The sequence below is a fragment of the Dacryopinax primogenitus genome (genome assembly GCF_000292625.1).
Source record: "Dacryopinax primogenitus strain DJM-731 SS1 chromosome Unknown DACRYscaffold_21, whole genome shotgun sequence".
NCBI classification, from domain to species: Eukaryota; Fungi; Basidiomycota; class Dacrymycetes; order Dacrymycetales; family Dacrymycetaceae; genus Dacryopinax; species Dacryopinax primogenitus.
Window position 1 is genome coordinate 30986 of NW_024467218.1, and position 17231 is coordinate 48216.

A 17231-nucleotide genomic window follows, 5' to 3' on the forward strand; every position below is an offset into this window, starting at 1 on the left:
GATGATGATGACCAGCATTGTATGACATGAAGTAAAGAATAGCTTGCCCCTGTCCGGTAGGAATGATGATCAGTTAATGTCCTTAACATTCCCCCATCAAGCCGCTTGGTTAACCAGCATCGGCTGCCACTTGACAATATGGAACTTCTCTTGGCGGCCGTAAACCCACTTCCAAGTCTGAGTCTCCTCGTCCCAGTGCACATCCTCCTCCTGCTGGAAGGGTATCTCGACACCCCACTCGTCAACACGATACTCTGATTCCAGCTCGATACTGTAGGCACTGCGCGACAGGATCGGGAGGTCTCCAATGACCGGCATACCTTCTTGGTGATCAACGAAGCCTGCTAGTTGTGTCAGCCTGAGATGTCATAACGCATAAAGAAGCTTGCCAATGACACTGCCGGCCGCGTGCCCGAAGTCACCAATAGGATGGCAGTACACTTTGCCCTTAATGTTCTCCGCCTTCATCTCTTCCTGCACCTCCTTGAGCACCCGATTGCCCGTCTTGCCTTCCCTCATATATTCCAGGGTAAGGTCCTGCATCCTGTTCGCCAGCCTGAGACCCTCCTTAAGGCCGTCAGGTACGGGCTCGCCCTCCCAGCGAGCGACATAGGCGAGGTGCTGCGTATCGGTATTCATGTTCATGGCTGTGATGCCGATGTCGACGTGAAGCATGTCGCCCGGCTGGATAATTGACTGGTCATAGTTAACCAACTGCAATGCGCCTGGCGCATGATAACGGGTCACAGACGGGTGGAACCATGTCGTGACGTTCACTAGTGAAATTATCAGCATATATCGATCTTTGGCTCAGGGGTCTACTTACAGTGATCCATCTTCTCGCGGAACCACCATTCCACATCCGTCGTTGTGGTGAGGCCAGGAGTAACAACACGGTGGCTGAAACCTTCATCTATCATAGCCCACACAATCTCCGTCATGGCCCGATACCAAAACAGCTGACCGCCAGGCCCCTCGCCGCCGACACGATAGGAGATGAACTCGATGGCAATCAAAGGGATGGAGATGAAACGGTCGACCCATTTTTTATCAAGCGCCTTGAGAACCGCGTTCTTCTCGCCGCTATGCAATCCATCGGCGAAAGCGATGTGTCCTGTAGGATCGTCGTTTATTGCAATCCTTTCCGGGTCGTATGCAGCCAGAACCCGGTTGAGATCCGTCCAGACCTCGGGGGTGATATCGATCCATGTGACAGGATTGGGATGGCCCTCGAGAGACGATTCATTGGCATGGAACAGAGAGACAGTCCGGCGCCTAGCATAGAAAGCCGTAGCAGGCTTATAAGACCTGAATATTGTGTCTTCGGCATACTCCCTTTGAGAGATCTACACGTTGGTTATAAAAGAAGCAGCTGAGTGAGACTCATCGTCTCACAAGCCACGCATCAACACCATACCGCTTGAGCAATTTCGGAACAGTTAAGAGCCTCTGCCAATATGCGTCAAGATAGCGATACAAACTAGCATATGGTGCGAACCTGTGCGAGCCAATTATCTTCAAGCTCGGCACGACGACGAGGAGAAGGCAGACGCCTGTACGTGGGCGACGACGCCTGAATCAAGGCCGCCGTCGAAAGCAAGAGCACAGTGAGCAGAGTACTGAGAGAGATCATCGTTGGAGGATTCAGCAATCTGACCGACGTCCCAATGCATTCGGTGAAGGACCCTCATAGATATACCCGCGTTGCCTCCAACCTCGAGGAGGTGGGAATGAGTCAAGGCGCGCCCCTCGTGCGTTTCACGTGATCTCACTCCCTTATCTTGGATTCGCAATGTGCCTCCGCGGCAATGCAATGAACGTTGTCAAAGTCCGAGTCAGGCCAACACTCCTCTCTTCTCTTCAGCCTTGGTTTTTCTCTTCCTTCTCAGGTTCTATCCCTTGATAAGATGTGTCGCTTCTTGATCTACAAAGGCACGGAGCCCATCCAACTCTGTCACCTGCTCACTCGGCCTGCCCACTCCATTATTAATCAAGCCTTTGACTCTCGTCTACGTCTGGATACCCGCAGACCCATCAACGGTGATGGTTTTGGGGTTGGATGGTATGACAAAGAGGTGGATGAAGAAATGGGACGGCAACCATGCATCTTCACCAGTGTGACACCTGTCCGAGTCGTCCTGCTCTTTCCTCGGATCTTATGGCTTGACGCGCTCTCCTAGGCCTGGAACAATATTAACTTGATCCGCTTGGCAGAGAAGATCAAGTCCCCCTTAGTCTTGTACGCCTTGCCATATTGATGCCGCTGTAGCGGTTGTGCTGACGTGGCATAGCGCGCACGTAAGGGCAACGACTGCCGGCACCTTGTCCCTGGACAATTGTCACCCATTCCAATTCAAACAACTGATGGTTCGCACATGCGCACTCCATTCATCAAACATGCTGATGGCGCGTGTAGTGGATGCATAACGGCGAGCTGGCAGGCTTCATTAAATACAAGCGACGACTCCAATCTTCCGTCCCTGACGAGATATACGAGAAGGTGCTTGGCAATACTGGCAAGTTCGGTAACACCGATTTGTGTCTGGTGCTGATCATCCGTGCAGATTCAGAATGGGCATTCGCGCTATTCCTTTCCCTGGTATGTGATTGCGCAGAGTCGCTTGCGTGTTGGCTAACTATATTTGCCAGTTGTCCGATATCAACGCGACATCCTTCACCTACAAGGAACTACAGAAGACCATGCTCGCCACCATCGCGAAGCTCAACGAAATCGCGCGCGAGGCAGGCGTGACGGAGGTATGCTGTTATACGCACGCCTCAGACGTGGCTGACGTGTGGCATGTAGCCGAGTCTGATGAACTTCGCCGTGACGGACGGAGCGACCGTTGTAGCAACCCGGTACATTTCAAGCAAGACGGAAGAGGCAGCCTCGCTTTACTTCTCGAGCGGCACAACCTTCTCGGAGACGTCACGGGGCCACTACAAGATGTCGAAACGCGACAAGCGGGAAGACATCGTCGTGATCGCGAGTGAGCCACTCACATTCGAGAAGGCGGACTGGCTCGAGCTCAAGACCAATACGCTCATTGGTAGGACGGCAGTTTACTCCCGGAAACCGCTTATTGACCCGAATGCAGTCATCACACCGAAGATGAACCTTCTTCAAATCCCTATTGTGGACGAGTTCCATGTCCCTCCAGCGGATGCTGTCCTCCACAGGCGGGCGACCAGCTTTGTGCAGGAGAAAGGGCTGCTCAGCCCTAGGTTGGTCGCGATGACCGCTGGCATCGGCGATCTCTCACTCGCACCCATCGAGATGACAGCCCCTGCCCAAAATGTGCCATTCGTGGCATGAATGTTTGTATATGACTGGTCTCGATTACGCTATAGTGTGCATATTATTGTAACCACAGCTCGCACTGTAGTATAATCCATGGTCTATTTGTTCTTGGTAGCTCTAAAAAGAAAGCACATCAGCATCATGTTCTAGGAAGACGCAAACAAAATATGCGCACTTGTACGAGAACCTCTTTCGTGTATGGGCAAATTCGCCGAGCTTATGCCCTACCATCTCGTCGGTGACTGTCAAAGGGATGTACTAGAAGACGGCTCAGAACTGGTGCGGACAAGCGGCATAGGAATCACACACATCCTTGCCATTGTGGATCTCGAATCGAACACTATAAAATACCGCTCAGTTGTTATACATGCATTTGACGTGACGATGCATACCCGACAAAGTTCGGCAGGATGGTGCAGCTTCGTGCCTGCGTCCGAATGGCAGTACCGTTCTGGAGGGACTCCCTCAGATTGGGAAAGGCGACAAAGTATGGGCCTGATTATCCACATCAGATCACACATCAATATGTATGAAAATATGTACCTTTCCATGCTGCTCGCCTTCCTAGGCGAACGGCTGTAGGCAGCATTGTAGCAGCAGAGTGCAATTTGTAGCGTTAATGCGTGCCTACCAAAGACCAAGAATTACGTTGCTTGTGGCGATGCAGAAGGCGTTCTCCGTCGGAAGCGAGGTCGGCGTTGAGATGCACCGTCACACCAACCAAGTCACACTTGATGCACAACTTAACTTTGTTCCTTTCCATGAACAAGAGCTTCATGATAAAATGCATTCTGCATCTAACCCGGCTCCCAAGCTGAACACAACCCAAATTGAAGTGTTACACACCGTGAGAGGCGTACGGTGTACAATCTCTTTGGAGGGTTAGGCTTAGACCGTCAAGCGCCTGATTCGATTATTCAGCTTTGCGCAACAGCCCTCTGTCAAGGAGACAGGACACACAAAAGAGAGAAACTGGTGACAGCTAGAGGGTGGCAAATGACAATGAAAGACCCTGGTACTGTCGGGATAGTCAGCCGCCGGTGCCCTTTGTGCCACGTTCTTCACTCTGTATTGCTCTCCATCTCACATTCAAGTCGTTCCAATATGTCCCCTCCAATCCAAGTATTTCTTACTACGATAACGATGCAGCCTGTCCTGCGGCAGCGACAAGAATACCTCCTGCGCATCTTGCAGACCAGGAAGGTACCATTCACCTCCTACGACGTCGCAAGTGACGAGAACGCGAAGCGGTTGTGGAGAAGAAAGGCACCGCAGGGAAAACAGGATCTTCCTGGGATTCTCATAGGGGGATCGTTTTCTGGGGTGAGCATACGGTTTACTACATGCACAGAGAGAGCTGCCCTCAAGTCATAATAGACATTTCAGGACTTTGAAGAAGCCGTGGAATTCGCAGAACTCGATCAATTCTTGCGCCTTAACGAACCTTGGAACGAAGAGCTAGAATTCGAGCTTAACCCTCGTCTACCGCAGCAAGCTATCGGTGTTCCAGGGGCACATGTACCTTCGCTCACGCAGCCTCTGTCCTCCTCCACCTCTAAGTCTCCTGCCTCTTCCACCAGGAAGCCTCGCAAAACGGACGACCTCGAGCAGGAACTTGACAGTCTGAACGCGACAGATGATCAGATCTCTGACCTCCTCGAGAGCTTGGGACTTGAAAATGAAGGGGCGAGCGAGCGGCCAGGGGGGATAGCGAGTGTGAATACGCCCGAGAGGGGACAACAGAAGGGATTTGGGGCGCTGGGAGGAGAAGCGGCTCGGGCAGCTAGGGAGAAGGCACAGTCGAGGTTAGTATCGAGTGCAGGGACTGCCGCGTTGGCTGTTAAGCCTCTCGCGCTGAGGAAGGCTTCCGGTGTCCCAGCTGAGCGCATCCCGGATCAGGCGCCGGTGATAGAGGACAAGAAGCCCGAACCGACGCCGTCTTCGGATGTTGATCCGGAGGGACAACCAGTTAAGGGAGAGGGAGAAGTAACGACGGCGAAGGCGACAGAAGATGAACTTGTGCCCTCTGGGTTCGAGGGGAAGGAACTGCAGAACGCATAGTTCTACAAGTTCCCTCAAGAGCACATGGTGATATAACAGATACACAAATGCATAAGGATACTGAGACAAGTACAAGATAAACAGTGACTATTCCAAAGCAGACAGACCCCGTTCCGCCGCCAGAATATCCAGCAGTTTCTCCCTCCAGACATCCATCGCGTCTGAGTCCCCCCCGTTACGCAAGGCCTGCACAAACCTGATACAGAACTGTGCTTTCCCCGAAGCATACTCCTCCTCCTCCAGCAGCTCGAGCGATCGTTCAAAGTTCTCAGCTGCCTTGTCCGGGTGATCCCATGCCTGGAGCAGCGCACTCAACTCCGTCCTGCGGCGATCGCTCTCCGCGAGCTTCGGCCCGCTCAGCCTACACGCCTCACACTTGCAGGTGAAGCGCCAGTGCTTCCAAAGGACGGCTTGTCGCTCGCGTCGTGAGTGAAAGGCATCGATGTAGGTGATCGTAATCTCTTCTCCTGGATATATGTCCCGCACCGCACGGAACTCGAACTGCGTGCCGGTGAAGTAGCGAGTAGCGTTCGGCGAGCAGGAATGATTGATTCTGCTTCCCGTGCGGAATATACCGAGTACCTCCTGCTCCTGAAAGGAGGAGATGTCGAAGCAGTTCGTGTCACAGATGTCTATGATACGTTGTAGCTGGGACTCGAGTGCACTCTGCAGACTGAGCGACGGCAGGTTGCAGTTGGCAAGCGAGAGCAGGGCAGACCGCGCTGCCAACGGGAGCTCACGGTAGAACTGTGCTAGTCCTACAGGCTTGATATCGATATTGTATAGGAAGATGGGTGCCTCGGAGAATATGAGTTGTCCGCGAGCTAGCCTGCGCTTTGCGATGACGCCCTTGCCCTTGCCGGGGATGTCGACAATACGATAGTCGGGGTCGCGCGGGAATAGATCGACCTTCATCAATGCTTCATACTCGGCTTTCGCTTGCTCGATCACAGAGTCGCCGATCTCATGGAACCAGTACGGATACCAAGCCTTCCAGGACATTGTGCTAGAGCTAAGCCAGCAGCGAAATGCATTCGCAATCTCTGCAAGCAATGATAAATACACGTCTCAGAGAAGGGCTTGCGACACTGTATTGCTGACAGCGAGGCGGACATGAGGCGGGGAGACAGCGTGCCCATCCCTGTTATGGGTTATCGAGGAACCTTTCAGTCGACAGTTTAGAGACGCCAACGACTCGTGTAGTCCTCAATGTTCGAGCACCAGTCTAACATGATGGTTGTCGAGAAAGGGTCGCATCCCCACACAAGTGCTTGGCGGGGCTTCAACGCGGGGCGATGTCACCATGACAACCCGCGAAACGTAGAAAAGGGATATAACATACATCATCGCAAACATTTCCACGAGGCATAAGATACAAGTGAGATATATGAATGCAGACAAAAGCAATATACCGAAACAATCCTCAGCGTACGAGGTTCGTTATCGATGGTGAACGAAGCCTTCTGAACAAGCCGGCCAGCGTCTTGCCTCCGTGCGGCCCCCATTCACCAGCGGCAACCTCTTCACAGCATGACTCAAAATCGTCTTGCTGTGAAACCAAGTCCCAGTGCTCTACAATGTAGTCCTTATCGGATGATCAGAAGTGTTGATGTGACAACTCGTTGAAAGACGTACCTCTATCAGGTAGTGCAAGTCATCCCAGAAATGGGAAGCGAGCAAGAGGGGGAAAGCTGATTGTGGCGTAATTGTGCTCAACATGTGGTCGAGAGCCAGGTTGGACAGCCCAGGAAGCAAGTACCGGTGCGCAATCTTGTAAATAGATAAAGCAGAGGCAGGGGGAGGTTGACCAGCAGGATGAGGGTGAGGGTCGGTATTCAAATTATGGGAAGGGAAGCGCGGGAGGTGTGGCGACTTTGAGGGCCTCGGTTGAGGATTACGCTTGACGAAGCCAGTATTCGGACTACCGGTGCTGGTTGGTATTGGGATAGCTGACGGTTTACGGCTCGTGGAGGTTGGGATGCTTGTCGGCCGTGTACTGACAGCCGCATGTACGCGAGAGAAACCATCATTTCCGGTGATCGGGGTGCTGGGGACTCGCCTGATTGGGTCAGGGCCGGGCGTGGTCCGCTCCGCAATCGATTCCACGGTGTGTCGAGCAGGTGCAACCGAAGGCAGACTTTCCACGCTTGCGACACTGCGTGCAGCGCGGACGTCACTGTCGATATCGTCGCGGCTTCCAACACTGTCGGCAGAAGGATCGGCACGGATGAGCGTCCTCCATTCCCATTCCGCCACGCCACCCGCCAGACGCTGGGCTGACAAGCTCCCGACTGCGGTATCGAAAACGACGCGAGGGTCATCCTCCTCCTTGAAATGGATCCAATTCGTATAGACCCATTTGAGCAGCCAATATACAGATATGTAGTCTGCATCCTCCACAACGATTTTGTAGATCTTGCGTTCTTTAGACAGAATATAGGATGCCTCGGAGAAGGCCGAGTTCAGCATTGTGTGGAAGTAGTTGGATCGACTCTTCAAGATATCACTGTGCGCGTAGATGACGCGCTTGCGAGCTGTTTGGGGGCGGCTGCCGCTCAAGCGAGACGAGACCGATCGTGGGGACTGAGGTGCGCTTTGAACCAGCGAACCCGATCGCTCCAGAACAATGAAAGCGACATCACCCGTGTGTGCATTGTCCAAAGACGCTTCAAAACCATCAAGTAGATCACGGGGTATATAGTGAGCCGAGGGCAGTTGGGGTACAAATGGTCCAACCGGGCTGTGAATCTGCACGCAGATTACGAATGATTCTGTGAGGCTGATGTTTTGGTTTTCCAATAGGGTCGACAAGGGAGGAAGTGGGCATTCTATACACAATTAATCCAGCATGCCAAAAGAGCACGGATTGCCTACCCCAGAATTCACTTTCCTTCCTGAAGCACCAGTTCTGCTCCCAATTCTCCCAGACCCATTCCGCAGGAGTGCCTCGCTCACTGCCTCTCTCATCAACGCACTTGATCGCCACCAACAAGGAAGCTGTCATGTCAGAGTCCATGTTTGTGTGATCCATGAGACTTGTGATATACAAAGAAAGGGTTTGTGGTCCTACTCGAGTTGCTGTGGTGCAAGAGCGTGATGGACCTTCGAGGGGTGTCGTAGGTATCCTAGGTTGAGCGGGTGTGCGCGCTATCAAACATTTAGCGAACTTTCCATTCAGTGACCATTACATGCGCACCGATTTCCAAAATGAATTTGCCATCTCCAATCGAAGGATGCTCTCGCAGAATCTCGAATGGCTCGTCCTCGTGGACGCGCTCTGCGGATCCCTCCGGCGCGCTGGAGTGCTCAATCGTCTCACATAACGCTTTGACATCATTTACAGTCCATTCGAATGCCTAGAAGCGCATTATTGACCGGACCGAAATTAAGAGGATGTAGACGTACGGTGAAGTTCCACTGTCGAGTGGTCTGATTAGGAAGCGATCCATGCATTGACAAAGCCGATGTTGATAGGATACCCGAATGTTCAGGGGAGCTGGAAAGTGTATTGAACGGTGCTGGACTTGCAGAAAGCGAGTGTAAATGACGATGAGAGTAAGCCGACCACGGCCATGTTGGTCTGCCAGCGTCCATCGACATTCGTACGTGGACAACGCGGTCGATAGCTTACCTGGAGAACGGCGTTGGACGCGACGACGACGCGTCTGGGGACCAGATCGCTGGTCGCCAGCTGGGAGTGCTAACGCTCAAGGGAAACGACATGGTTGTACAAATAGGCGCAGTGGTCACTCATTCAAGGGCAGATGAATTAAAAAGAAAGAACGCGCGTTGTCCAGGGTCATAAACACGTTGCACAGCACAATAAAAGTAACAATTCATTGGATGTCTAGTACGCTCCTCGTTCTATTTCAATCCGATGGCTACTGCTGTGCCTATCCTATCATAGAGGCCCCGAAAAACATAACAGAACAACTTACTCGATCGTACTAGATGGGAATGAGCAATTGGGGGATCAGCGAGAGGAAAACGTTGCTTTGTGCAGAAAAGTAATTGCGACGTGTGATGGGAATGCCAACTAGTTCGGCCTACAGCCGACGCGTGAGAGTACAAAAGATAGCCCATAGCAGAAGGTGGGATGTTATCGAATGAGTGCTCGTGATGAATACACGAACGGTCATGAGGGGTGCGTGGCAGGATATAAGAAAGGCCTCAGTTGTTGCCGAAGCTGAACCCGCCCTGAGGTGCCTGCGTCTCCGTCTGGAACTGAATGACATGTCAGAGAATCGCAATGAAACGTGGGAATGAAAGACACTTACAGCGTATCCGCCACTCTCGTCCATGCTGGCGCCAATGGCTGCATCCTCATCTTCATCGTCAGGGAAGTAGCGGTCCATGATGAAGAACGCCTTCTTGTAGATTTCCAAATTCTCGTGATGTTGTAGGTTGTGGATGGTCAGCATCCCACCAGCCTCTTCGACATATTGAGCGTAAACATTGACTGCCCCGGGACCAGTAGCCTCCTTGTCCATCTCCCCAACTTTGAGGATGTTATCTAGCCCGTCCAGCGCGACCTGGATGATCTTGTTGTCCATCATGTTGAGAAGGTCGCAAAGAGGCTTGATACAGCCCTGGGAAACGAGGTAACGAATTTGCGGTGGTTCTTGGAGACCACCGGACGTGGCGTTTGAGATCGCCCAACAGGCCTCCTTCTTGGTCTTGAAATCTGCGTTTTGAAGAATGTTGATGAGAGGAGGGATTATGTTGGCGTCAATGACAGCCTGAATCTGATGAGGACTGCCGGCGGTGATGTTGGAGATTGTCCAGCAAGCCTCCTTGCGGATACCATCCTTCGGAGATGAAAGGAGAGAAAGGAGAGCCGGCAGTGCGCCAGACGCAATAACGACTTGGGTCTGCAAATCGTCACCAGTGACGATGTTTCCAATAGAACGTAAAGCAGGGGTTTGAACGGAAGTGGAGCCATGAAGGAGGAGATCAACGAGGCGACGGCAGACACCAGATTCAATAACAGCCTGGATCTTATCGTTGGATCCGTCCGAGAGATAGGAAATGGCCCAGCATGCATCGATAAGCACTTCCTCATCGAGTGAGTAGATAAGCTTGGTCAAAACAGACAAGGCAGGAGAAATCTAAGAAGTGGCATAAGGATCCCAATACTCAGATCAAGGAATGCACTACGTACTAGATCCCAATCCGGCTGAGGGTTTTTTCCACGGCAGAAGTTGCTGAGCGTCCAAGTGGCATTCCTGAGCATGCTGAGCTTGTTGTGCTCGGTGAGAAGTGCAAGGAGCGGCTTGAGGGCACCCTGTTGCAAGACGTAGTCACGGCACCGTGGACTATCGCCAGCAATGTTGCCGAGTGCCCAAACAGCTTGCTCCCGCACGTCCGGAGAGCTCGATTGCAAAAGCTGAATGAACATAGGGACAGCACCGGATTGAATCACAACCTGAGTGTGCTCTGCAGTACCCGAGGCGATGTTTGTAAGCGCCCAGGCCGCTTCGAACTGCAACAGCACATGAATCGTTCGAAAATGTTGGATGGGCAGTTGAATATGCTCACCTGGATCATGTGGTGCGCAGTTTGCAAGAACTCGACGAATCGAGGCACCACGCCACACTCGATAACACGATCGATAGGCGGGTTCTTCTCCTTCGAGAGCAGCTTGCGAAACTTAGTGGTAGCATCGAGCTGCCTGTCAGGATCATCGGAGAATACATCCGCGATCATCTGCGTAGCTTGCTAGAAATGACGAGTCAAAATGCCGCAATGCCGGACATATATGCGCGCTCGACTCACCTCTGGCTCCCAGTCCCCTTCAGGCATCTCGTCGTCCGACTCCATCCCGGATGTGAGAGCCAAGTTTCTCCGCTTAGCAATGTTTTCTTCACGCTTTGCCTTGCGAATCTCGACCTGGTGGTCCTCACGCCGACGACGGAGATCATCAGATTTGAAGTTACCAAACTGCCCTTTCGCCTTGAAGTCTTCAGGAATTTCAGCCATATATTCCGATACAGCCTGTGAAGTTGCTTACTTTGACGCCTATGCTCTAGATTACGATCCATATTGATAGAGAGAGCGCTGAAAGGAGTGATTAAGAGAAAGAAGGCAAGTGGCAGACGGCGTGGTGTACACGAGAGTGTGGGCTTAAAAGGGTCGACGCGTCAAGCCTGGCGGGAGCGGAGGCTTTTGCTCTTCACATCGTTGCCTTAATAGGAAAGTATGGAACTGTTCTTGATCTCAGACCGTTGCCCGCATTTACCAGTCTTTGTCATGTTGTAACCAGTGTTATGTACCGAGGTACGGTTTATCCCCATTTCTTGTTCAAAATAGGCAGCAAGACAGAGCACAAGACCGCAGGAGCTCGGAGGAGACGCTCAAACTCCTGGGTCTCATGAAGGACATTATTTAGGGCAGGCCTACTTCACGAGACCCTAGCAACCAACCCAACATCGAACGTCATTAAAATGGTTATGTTAACAATACAGCGATGTCTACCATACACCAAGCAGGGCAGGCCTGCTTTCATGCTGTTTCATCATGATACTAAGTCGGACCATGACGTTGTCCAGATACACAGATAATGGATCAAACCCCGGAATGTCGCCCTCATTGAGCGATCGTCCCCGCAGGACGATGAAATAGATGTCGTCAAATGGCCGTCCATTGTCGCTTGGTCTGCGGTCAATACGTGAAATCGAGCAACCACTGCCATCTCGGAAGACGGAAAGTATGTCTACAAGCGCGACCACCGCTGATTGTGGGAAACTGAAGCGAACGACAGCTTGACGATAGCTCTTCTCCGCAGTCTGAACTGATCGTGGTATATCATCGATGGTGGAGAGTAATACAAAACGTGTGAAGTTGTCTGTTATATGCATGAGCTTTACACAGAAGCGAAAGATGAGCCAAATACCTTGAGCAGCTTGAATACCTTTTCCCAGCACTTCTAACCCTGGATATAATGCAACGGTCATGCTAGAAGCAACGGCAGCAGCCCACAGATCATCCCCCTTTCCTGCTGCAACACGCTCAGCTGCCAGAGCTGTTGAAGGTACTTTTATTCGGGTCGATTGAGGGAGATTCTGCGTCAGATAACGTGCGCATTGGCCAAGAGCCTGGATTACATAGTCAGTATCAAGTCGTGGCCGATGTCGGACTCAGACACACCTGCTCATGGCTCAACACCATCTTCACTTGCTCTAACTTGACTCCCTTCCTCACGAGAAGACAATGTTGTACCCCGATTGTCTTCTCGCCTTTGATGTGGATGGCGGTGCCGACGGATTGTCGGCGCAGAAGATCAATTGTGTCGATCACGATCCCGTATATGGAGTTCTCCCATGGCAGTAGCGCAAACTGCGCTTGAGATCCCAGAGCATCGAAATTCTCTATTCACCAGCAGGAACAGGTATAAATAATGGGCGAAGGATTGTGATCGACGCGACACGTACCGGTGATCGTGGGTAGGGCCAGATAATGCGCCGCGTCTGCGAAGAGTTCATGTGCAGCCTGGTGCGAATACGTCCCTTCTGGTCCCAAAAAGGCTACACACGGTTTCTCCGTCATGAAGAGAAAGAGAATAGAAACGTGAAATGGCCGTCTACAGGACAGTCGAAAAAGGTTTACGGAGCATTCGGATTCCCTGAGACTTTCGCGTCGTTGTTGTCGGCCGGTGACGCACCACTTAACTTACTCAGACCTCCACCACCATACTATCGGCCACATCACTAACCTACTGCACAGTATTTATGCATAAATCAAACGTGCCCGCTATTGTATAGTCTAGTTCTTAGTCGTAAAGGCGCGTTCCTGTGCGAACAAAGGCTCGAGCTGCTTATTCGTCCACGCCTTGATGTCGGCGGAGGCCTCCGGCACGGGCTTACGGCACACGCCGCCGTAACCAACATATTGGTTCATACCAGCCTTTCAAAGTGCATTTGTGAGGAGGTTCTAGCATGGCCAACTGAATGCGCTCACCTTAACCCCGGGAAGTGAGTTCTTGCCAAACGCCCATTCACCGGTCGCGATCAATCCTTGCAAGCGCTGCGCTTCCTTGTAATCACCTGCCTGCCACGCCTTGTATGCGCGAACACACGTGACAGGCGTAAGATTGGCCATGCCGGTAATACATCCGATAGCCCCAACGGCGAGAGATCCGATCAGATATTCAGATGCACCACCAAGAACAGCGAAAGACGAGGGGTCGGGGCTGCCAGCGGCAATGCGAGCCATCTTGCCGACATTGTGGTCCGTCTGTTTAATGCCGCGAATATTCCGGTGTGTGGAAATCTCTAACACGTCCTCGGAGTCAAGCTCTAGTCCAGAACTCACTCCAGGATAGGAGTAGATGATGACAGGGATCGGAGATGCGTCCGCCAGCTGAGTCGGTCAGAAGCCGGTCGACACTGACACGGTAAACGGACTCACGTCTGTATAGAAGCCTTTGATGGCAGCCTTGGTCATAGCACCTGCATAGTACGAAGGAGGAAGCGCTAACAAGTAGTCTGCACCGGCTTGTGCAAAGGCATCCGCGGATGCCATCGCCTCCCTCGTACTTTGTGTGGCGAGACCTGCGATCACGGGCATCTCCTCGAAGCCTATGCCGTCCAACACTTTCCGGGTCACCGAGATCAACTGTTTCTTCTCTTCCAAACTAAGTGTCACGGCTTCTCCCGTTGAACCGAGCACAACGATGCTCTCCACCCCGGCAGCGGCCACTGGCATCATTTGTTCAGTGATCAGACGAGGTAATAGCCATGATCAACGCACTTCGGCGAACATGGTTCTCATACACGGGGATGTCGATGTCCTGTGCTGCAGTGCTCTCGAAAAAAGTCAGGACGGGGACATGAACACCTGCCTTGAGTGTGCGTGTCTTGTTTACGGCAACGGGGGACATGGCGGCTTAGCAGAAGATGCTTGGATCAAGTCTCCAGTGAAGCAGTGAAGCTGTATATATCCCGGACCGGTATCTGCGCTGGCGACAGTTCGCCCTCACGAACTGGGCATGCATGAATGCATTGACCTGGGGTCCTGGTCCAGATCGCGACAGGCGATAGTGATACGGACTCAGTCGGCATAACCGCGGAGAGGGCGCAAGAGGAGGTTCGGACCGGAAAAAGCCGAAGACCGAAGCGTCCAATTTTCTAACTCGCCACTCGCGTTCTCCACGAGATCTGCTTCCGTCTTTCGGTTGACTGCTTCCACCAACTTCAGCTGCTTTCGGTCATCACCTCATCCGGTCGCCATTCAGGACGACCGACTACCCGACTCCGTATCCCGCTCAACAACGTTATGGCTGAGGACGGCGTTAATGGCGATGAGCACCGAAGTGACAAGAGGCCGAAGACGTCCCGGCCGCTCGCCAGGACGTCGGTCGCGTGCGCTCGATGCAGGCAACAGAAGGTGAGCATTCATTAAACCCTGTCATCTCGGACACGATCAAGGATCATCGGTGCTCATCATTGCACTTACATTGTAGCTGCGATGCTCCGGCGGACAGCCGTGCCAGAGGTGCGAAAAACTAGGATTCGCACGAGAATGTCATCTGCCACCACCCCGAGCAAATCCGGGGAGTCGTTCGACAACAGCTCGGATAGGTCAGCTGGAGAATGAGCTGCTGAATCTCCGGCGAGCAATGAGTCAACAGCAAGAAAATACACTGTACCCACAGGGAGTTTCTGGTCCTTCCCAAACACAGACCTCCCGTTCGCAGTCTTCCAACGTATTCGCAACACCTATTAGCCCCTCCTCACATAATCATATCGTCGGTATTCCGGCGACCACTCCGTCGGAAGCCTCTTGGCCGTCATCGTCGTCACCTGAATCTCTTCAACGTCTTCAACAGCAACAAGGCATGCCTTTGTCAGCAGTTCATCACGGTCGACCGGGTGAATATCGCCCATCTGATGTCCTTTCGAGTACGACTATCAATCTGAGCCATGGTGGACCGAGCAACCCCAGCGTGACCTTACCAACCAGTTGGATTCGAGGAGGGTCACCATCTTCCCCTGTCATGCCACACGGCACAAAACGTCCACTGGAACAAACGGAAGAGCGCGTTCAGGCGCCATTCGGCGATGTTGTCTTTAACAAGTCAGTGTTTGAGAACCGAGAGCTGAGCAGGCTGCCTAGCCCAGCGCCTCAAGTTGGACGACGGCTCCCGTCTAACGATGTAGTCGAAGCGGGGCTGTTATCAATGGAGATGGCGGGCTACTACTATAATCAGTACGTAATCCCCCATCATCCCTTTGAGTGATGATTTATGCATCGTATAGGTTTGTTGATCACTGCCTGCCTTTCATTCCCATATTCGCCGATGAGCCGCCACCTACGCTGGACAGCCTTCGTGCTCGTTCTTCATTCTTGGCCACCGTTTGCATCACGCTAGGCGCGCGGATCACGTCGGGTCAAAGCGAGGAACCAATGTTCTATCAAGCGCTGGCAGATCACTCGGAAGGGTGCCTCGGAGCGACGATGACGAGGAAGATCCTGATTTTGGAGGACGTGCAAGCCACATTGTTGATGATGGGATGGGGATTACGGCCAAATGGACAAGGACCCGACGCCTGGATCCTCTCAGGGCATGCTCTAAGGATGGGGAAACGGCTTGGTCTCGACAGTCCAAGAAGTGGGGCATCTAAACACAGCGAAAAGGAGCGGGAGCGCGTGTGGCAGTTGGCTTGCGTGTTCGATTGCTAGTAAGTCGCATGATTCTCTTGCGCATCGTTGTGTTTAATCATATTCCTACAGCCACACGCTGGGCTTCGGTCGACCCAGCCCGTTCTGTCAGAGGCCCCTCACACCCGCGTCTTTAAGTCCAGGCTCCCGCTCAATCTCATCCTCTGATATATTCATCGCTTGCCAAGCCGAATTAGCCAGTATTTGCTTACAACTGGTCCAATGGGCGGATAATTGGAGAGCCACGGGAATGCAGCCCATTCCTGGCAGTACGTCAAGCACAGTATTCCCACTGGCTGGTCTCGCTAATCCAAGACGCAGATCTTTTATGGTCTCAGCTGGCTCCCCGCCTGGATGACTGGAGTGCTCGATGGGTCTGGCCAAGTTCGCGTTTCGTGTGCGCATCCACCCATATTTCTCGGCTTTATGGGGAACACGTGCGACTGTGCCTGGCCACATTCGTGCTCAAAACAATATCTCGGGATGGCAGTGGACCAGAAGGACCCAGGCTATCGACTGTAGTATCAGCTGCTGCAAAAGCGGCGAGCGTTATCGTCCAGATCGCCATCGATTCTGGCAACACTGATGAAGCCATTTCCTTCGCTCCCGATTACAACATCCTCACTTTTGCGCAAGCCGGAATGGCGATCATCTCCCTCGCCCGTCCTGGCCCAGACGTATGGGACGGTTTTACCGCTGGGCTGAATCCCGTCGAAGCTGCGGAGGTTGCCGATGCTCGACCTGACGAAAACGCCGCGACCTATCTGCTGAAGTCTCTGACTGTTGCTCTCTCCCGCAGAGATTTGAGCAGGACTGGATTGGCCACTTTCTTGAGCAAGAAGCTCCAAGCTGCCGCTGCTCGCGCTGGCTTGTATCTAGATGGTGTTCGAACAAAAGAGCCACCTCCTACACGCACTCCGATGACTGGTCCATTTCACACTGGAGCTTCTTATGATGTTGCGTACGTCAATCAGGGTTTCTCTCTCTATTGGCGCACTAATCGCGTGTTCAGTTCTCAAAACATTCCACAGCCGGCAGAAATCGACGACGCTGCCGTGGCTACACAGATGGAAGTGTCTACCTGGAACAATGCTCTCGATCCTTTCTTCTTCTTTGACCCAGCATTGGCTAATTTATGGTATGAACAGCCACCACCGCAATGATCACAGATCAGACTCCCTTGCACTATTTATACATCCTGTTACATGTG

The 17231-nt window shown here is 52.5% G+C and overlaps 8 protein-coding genes across 8 annotated transcripts; 3 read left to right on the forward strand and 5 right to left on the reverse strand.

Moving 5' to 3' along the window:
• Window positions 1-96: 96 nt before the first annotated feature.
• Window positions 97-1633, reverse strand: DACRYDRAFT_58284 (uncharacterized protein; the record flags this gene model as incomplete). The annotated part of the gene is made up of 5 exons (XM_040775491.1): window positions 97-344; window positions 399-776; window positions 827-1346; window positions 1396-1449; window positions 1499-1633. 5 exons carry the CDS (start codon window positions 1631-1633, stop codon window positions 97-99), a joined length of 1335 nt encoding a protein of 444 aa, XP_040624657.1.
• Window positions 1634-1834: 201 nt separating this feature from the next.
• On the forward strand, window positions 1835-3888 carry DACRYDRAFT_24753 (glutamine amidotransferase). Its single transcript, XM_040773836.1, has 12 exons — window positions 1835-2126; window positions 2181-2239; window positions 2292-2367; window positions 2417-2516; window positions 2565-2599; window positions 2650-2757; window positions 2807-3050; window positions 3099-3418; window positions 3477-3559; window positions 3611-3641; window positions 3694-3796; window positions 3845-3888. The coding sequence occupies exons 1-8, from the start codon at window positions 1908-1910 to the stop codon at window positions 3314-3316; spliced, it is 1059 nt and encodes a 352-aa protein (XP_040624658.1). The 5' UTR covers window positions 1835-1907; the 3' UTR covers window positions 3317-3418; window positions 3477-3559; window positions 3611-3641; window positions 3694-3796; window positions 3845-3888.
• A 517-nt stretch (window positions 3889-4405) lies between these two features.
• On the forward strand, window positions 4406-5362 carry DACRYDRAFT_111278 (uncharacterized protein; the record flags this gene model as incomplete). Its single annotated transcript, XM_040769201.1, has 2 exons — window positions 4406-4624; window positions 4679-5362. 2 exons carry the CDS (start codon window positions 4406-4408, stop codon window positions 5360-5362), a joined length of 903 nt encoding a protein of 300 aa, XP_040624659.1.
• Window positions 5363-5994: 632 nt separating this feature from the next.
• DACRYDRAFT_18333 (uncharacterized protein) lies at window positions 5995-9085 on the reverse strand (the record flags this gene model as incomplete). Its single annotated transcript, XM_040771354.1, has 8 exons — window positions 5995-6035; window positions 6103-6352; window positions 6795-6947; window positions 6998-8190; window positions 8237-8509; window positions 8559-8718; window positions 8768-8858; window positions 8994-9085. 8 exons carry the CDS (start codon window positions 9083-9085, stop codon window positions 5995-5997), a joined length of 2253 nt encoding a protein of 750 aa, XP_040624660.1.
• A 164-nt stretch (window positions 9086-9249) lies between these two features.
• DACRYDRAFT_24755 (importin alpha protein) lies at window positions 9250-11442 on the reverse strand. The gene is made up of 6 exons (XM_040773837.1): window positions 11373-11442; window positions 11138-11322; window positions 10901-11080; window positions 10524-10844; window positions 9640-10470; window positions 9250-9586 (listed from the first exon to the last, which is right to left on the reverse strand). Exons 1-6 carry the CDS (start codon window positions 11401-11403, stop codon window positions 9533-9535), a joined length of 1602 nt encoding a protein of 533 aa, XP_040624661.1. The 5' UTR covers window positions 11404-11442; the 3' UTR covers window positions 9250-9532.
• A 390-nt stretch (window positions 11443-11832) lies between these two features.
• On the reverse strand, window positions 11833-12907 carry DACRYDRAFT_58263 (PDT-domain-containing protein; the record flags this gene model as incomplete). Its single annotated transcript, XM_040775490.1, has 4 exons — window positions 11833-12206; window positions 12255-12456; window positions 12509-12729; window positions 12793-12907. The coding sequence occupies 4 exons, from the start codon at window positions 12905-12907 to the stop codon at window positions 11833-11835; spliced, it is 912 nt and encodes a 303-aa protein (XP_040624662.1).
• A 216-nt stretch (window positions 12908-13123) lies between these two features.
• Window positions 13124-14240, reverse strand: DACRYDRAFT_58346 (aldolase; the record flags this gene model as incomplete). Its single annotated transcript, XM_040775494.1, has 4 exons — window positions 13124-13264; window positions 13319-13720; window positions 13769-14058; window positions 14111-14240. The coding sequence occupies 4 exons, from the start codon at window positions 14238-14240 to the stop codon at window positions 13124-13126; spliced, it is 963 nt and encodes a 320-aa protein (XP_040624663.1).
• Window positions 14241-14606: 366 nt separating this feature from the next.
• On the forward strand, window positions 14607-17184 carry DACRYDRAFT_119009 (uncharacterized protein; the record flags this gene model as incomplete). Its single annotated transcript, XM_040770704.1, has 6 exons — window positions 14607-14746; window positions 14823-15568; window positions 15619-16041; window positions 16094-16290; window positions 16343-16982; window positions 17034-17184. The coding sequence occupies exons 1-6, from the start codon at window positions 14636-14638 to the stop codon at window positions 17182-17184; spliced, it is 2268 nt and encodes a 755-aa protein (XP_040624664.1). The 5' UTR covers window positions 14607-14635.
• Window positions 17185-17231: the final 47 nt, after the last annotated feature.

Excerpts from the sequence above, each read along its gene's own strand:
- DACRYDRAFT_24753 (XM_040773836.1), top strand. The coding sequence starts at position 1,908 with ATGTGTCGCTTCTTGATCTACAAAGGCACGGAGCCCATCCAACTCTGT. Across the intron at positions 2,368-2,416 it reads TCCAATTCAAACAACTGATG|TGGATGCATAACGGCGAGCT; the intron begins GTTCGCACATGC and ends TGGCGCGTGTAG. Across the intron at positions 3,051-3,098 it reads CAAGACCAATACGCTCATTG|TCATCACACCGAAGATGAAC; the intron begins GTAGGACGGCAG and ends ACCCGAATGCAG.
- DACRYDRAFT_24755 (XM_040773837.1), bottom strand. The coding sequence starts at position 11,403 with ATGGATCGTAATCTAGAGCATAGGCGTCAAA. Across the intron at positions 11,323-11,372 it reads TCTAGAGCATAGGCGTCAAA|ACTTCAAGGCGAAAGGGCAG; the intron begins GTAAGCAACTTC and ends AAATTCCTGAAG. Across the intron at positions 11,081-11,137 it reads AAGGGGACTGGGAGCCAGAG|CAAGCTACGCAGATGATCGC; the intron begins GTGAGTCGAGCG and ends CGTCATTTCTAG.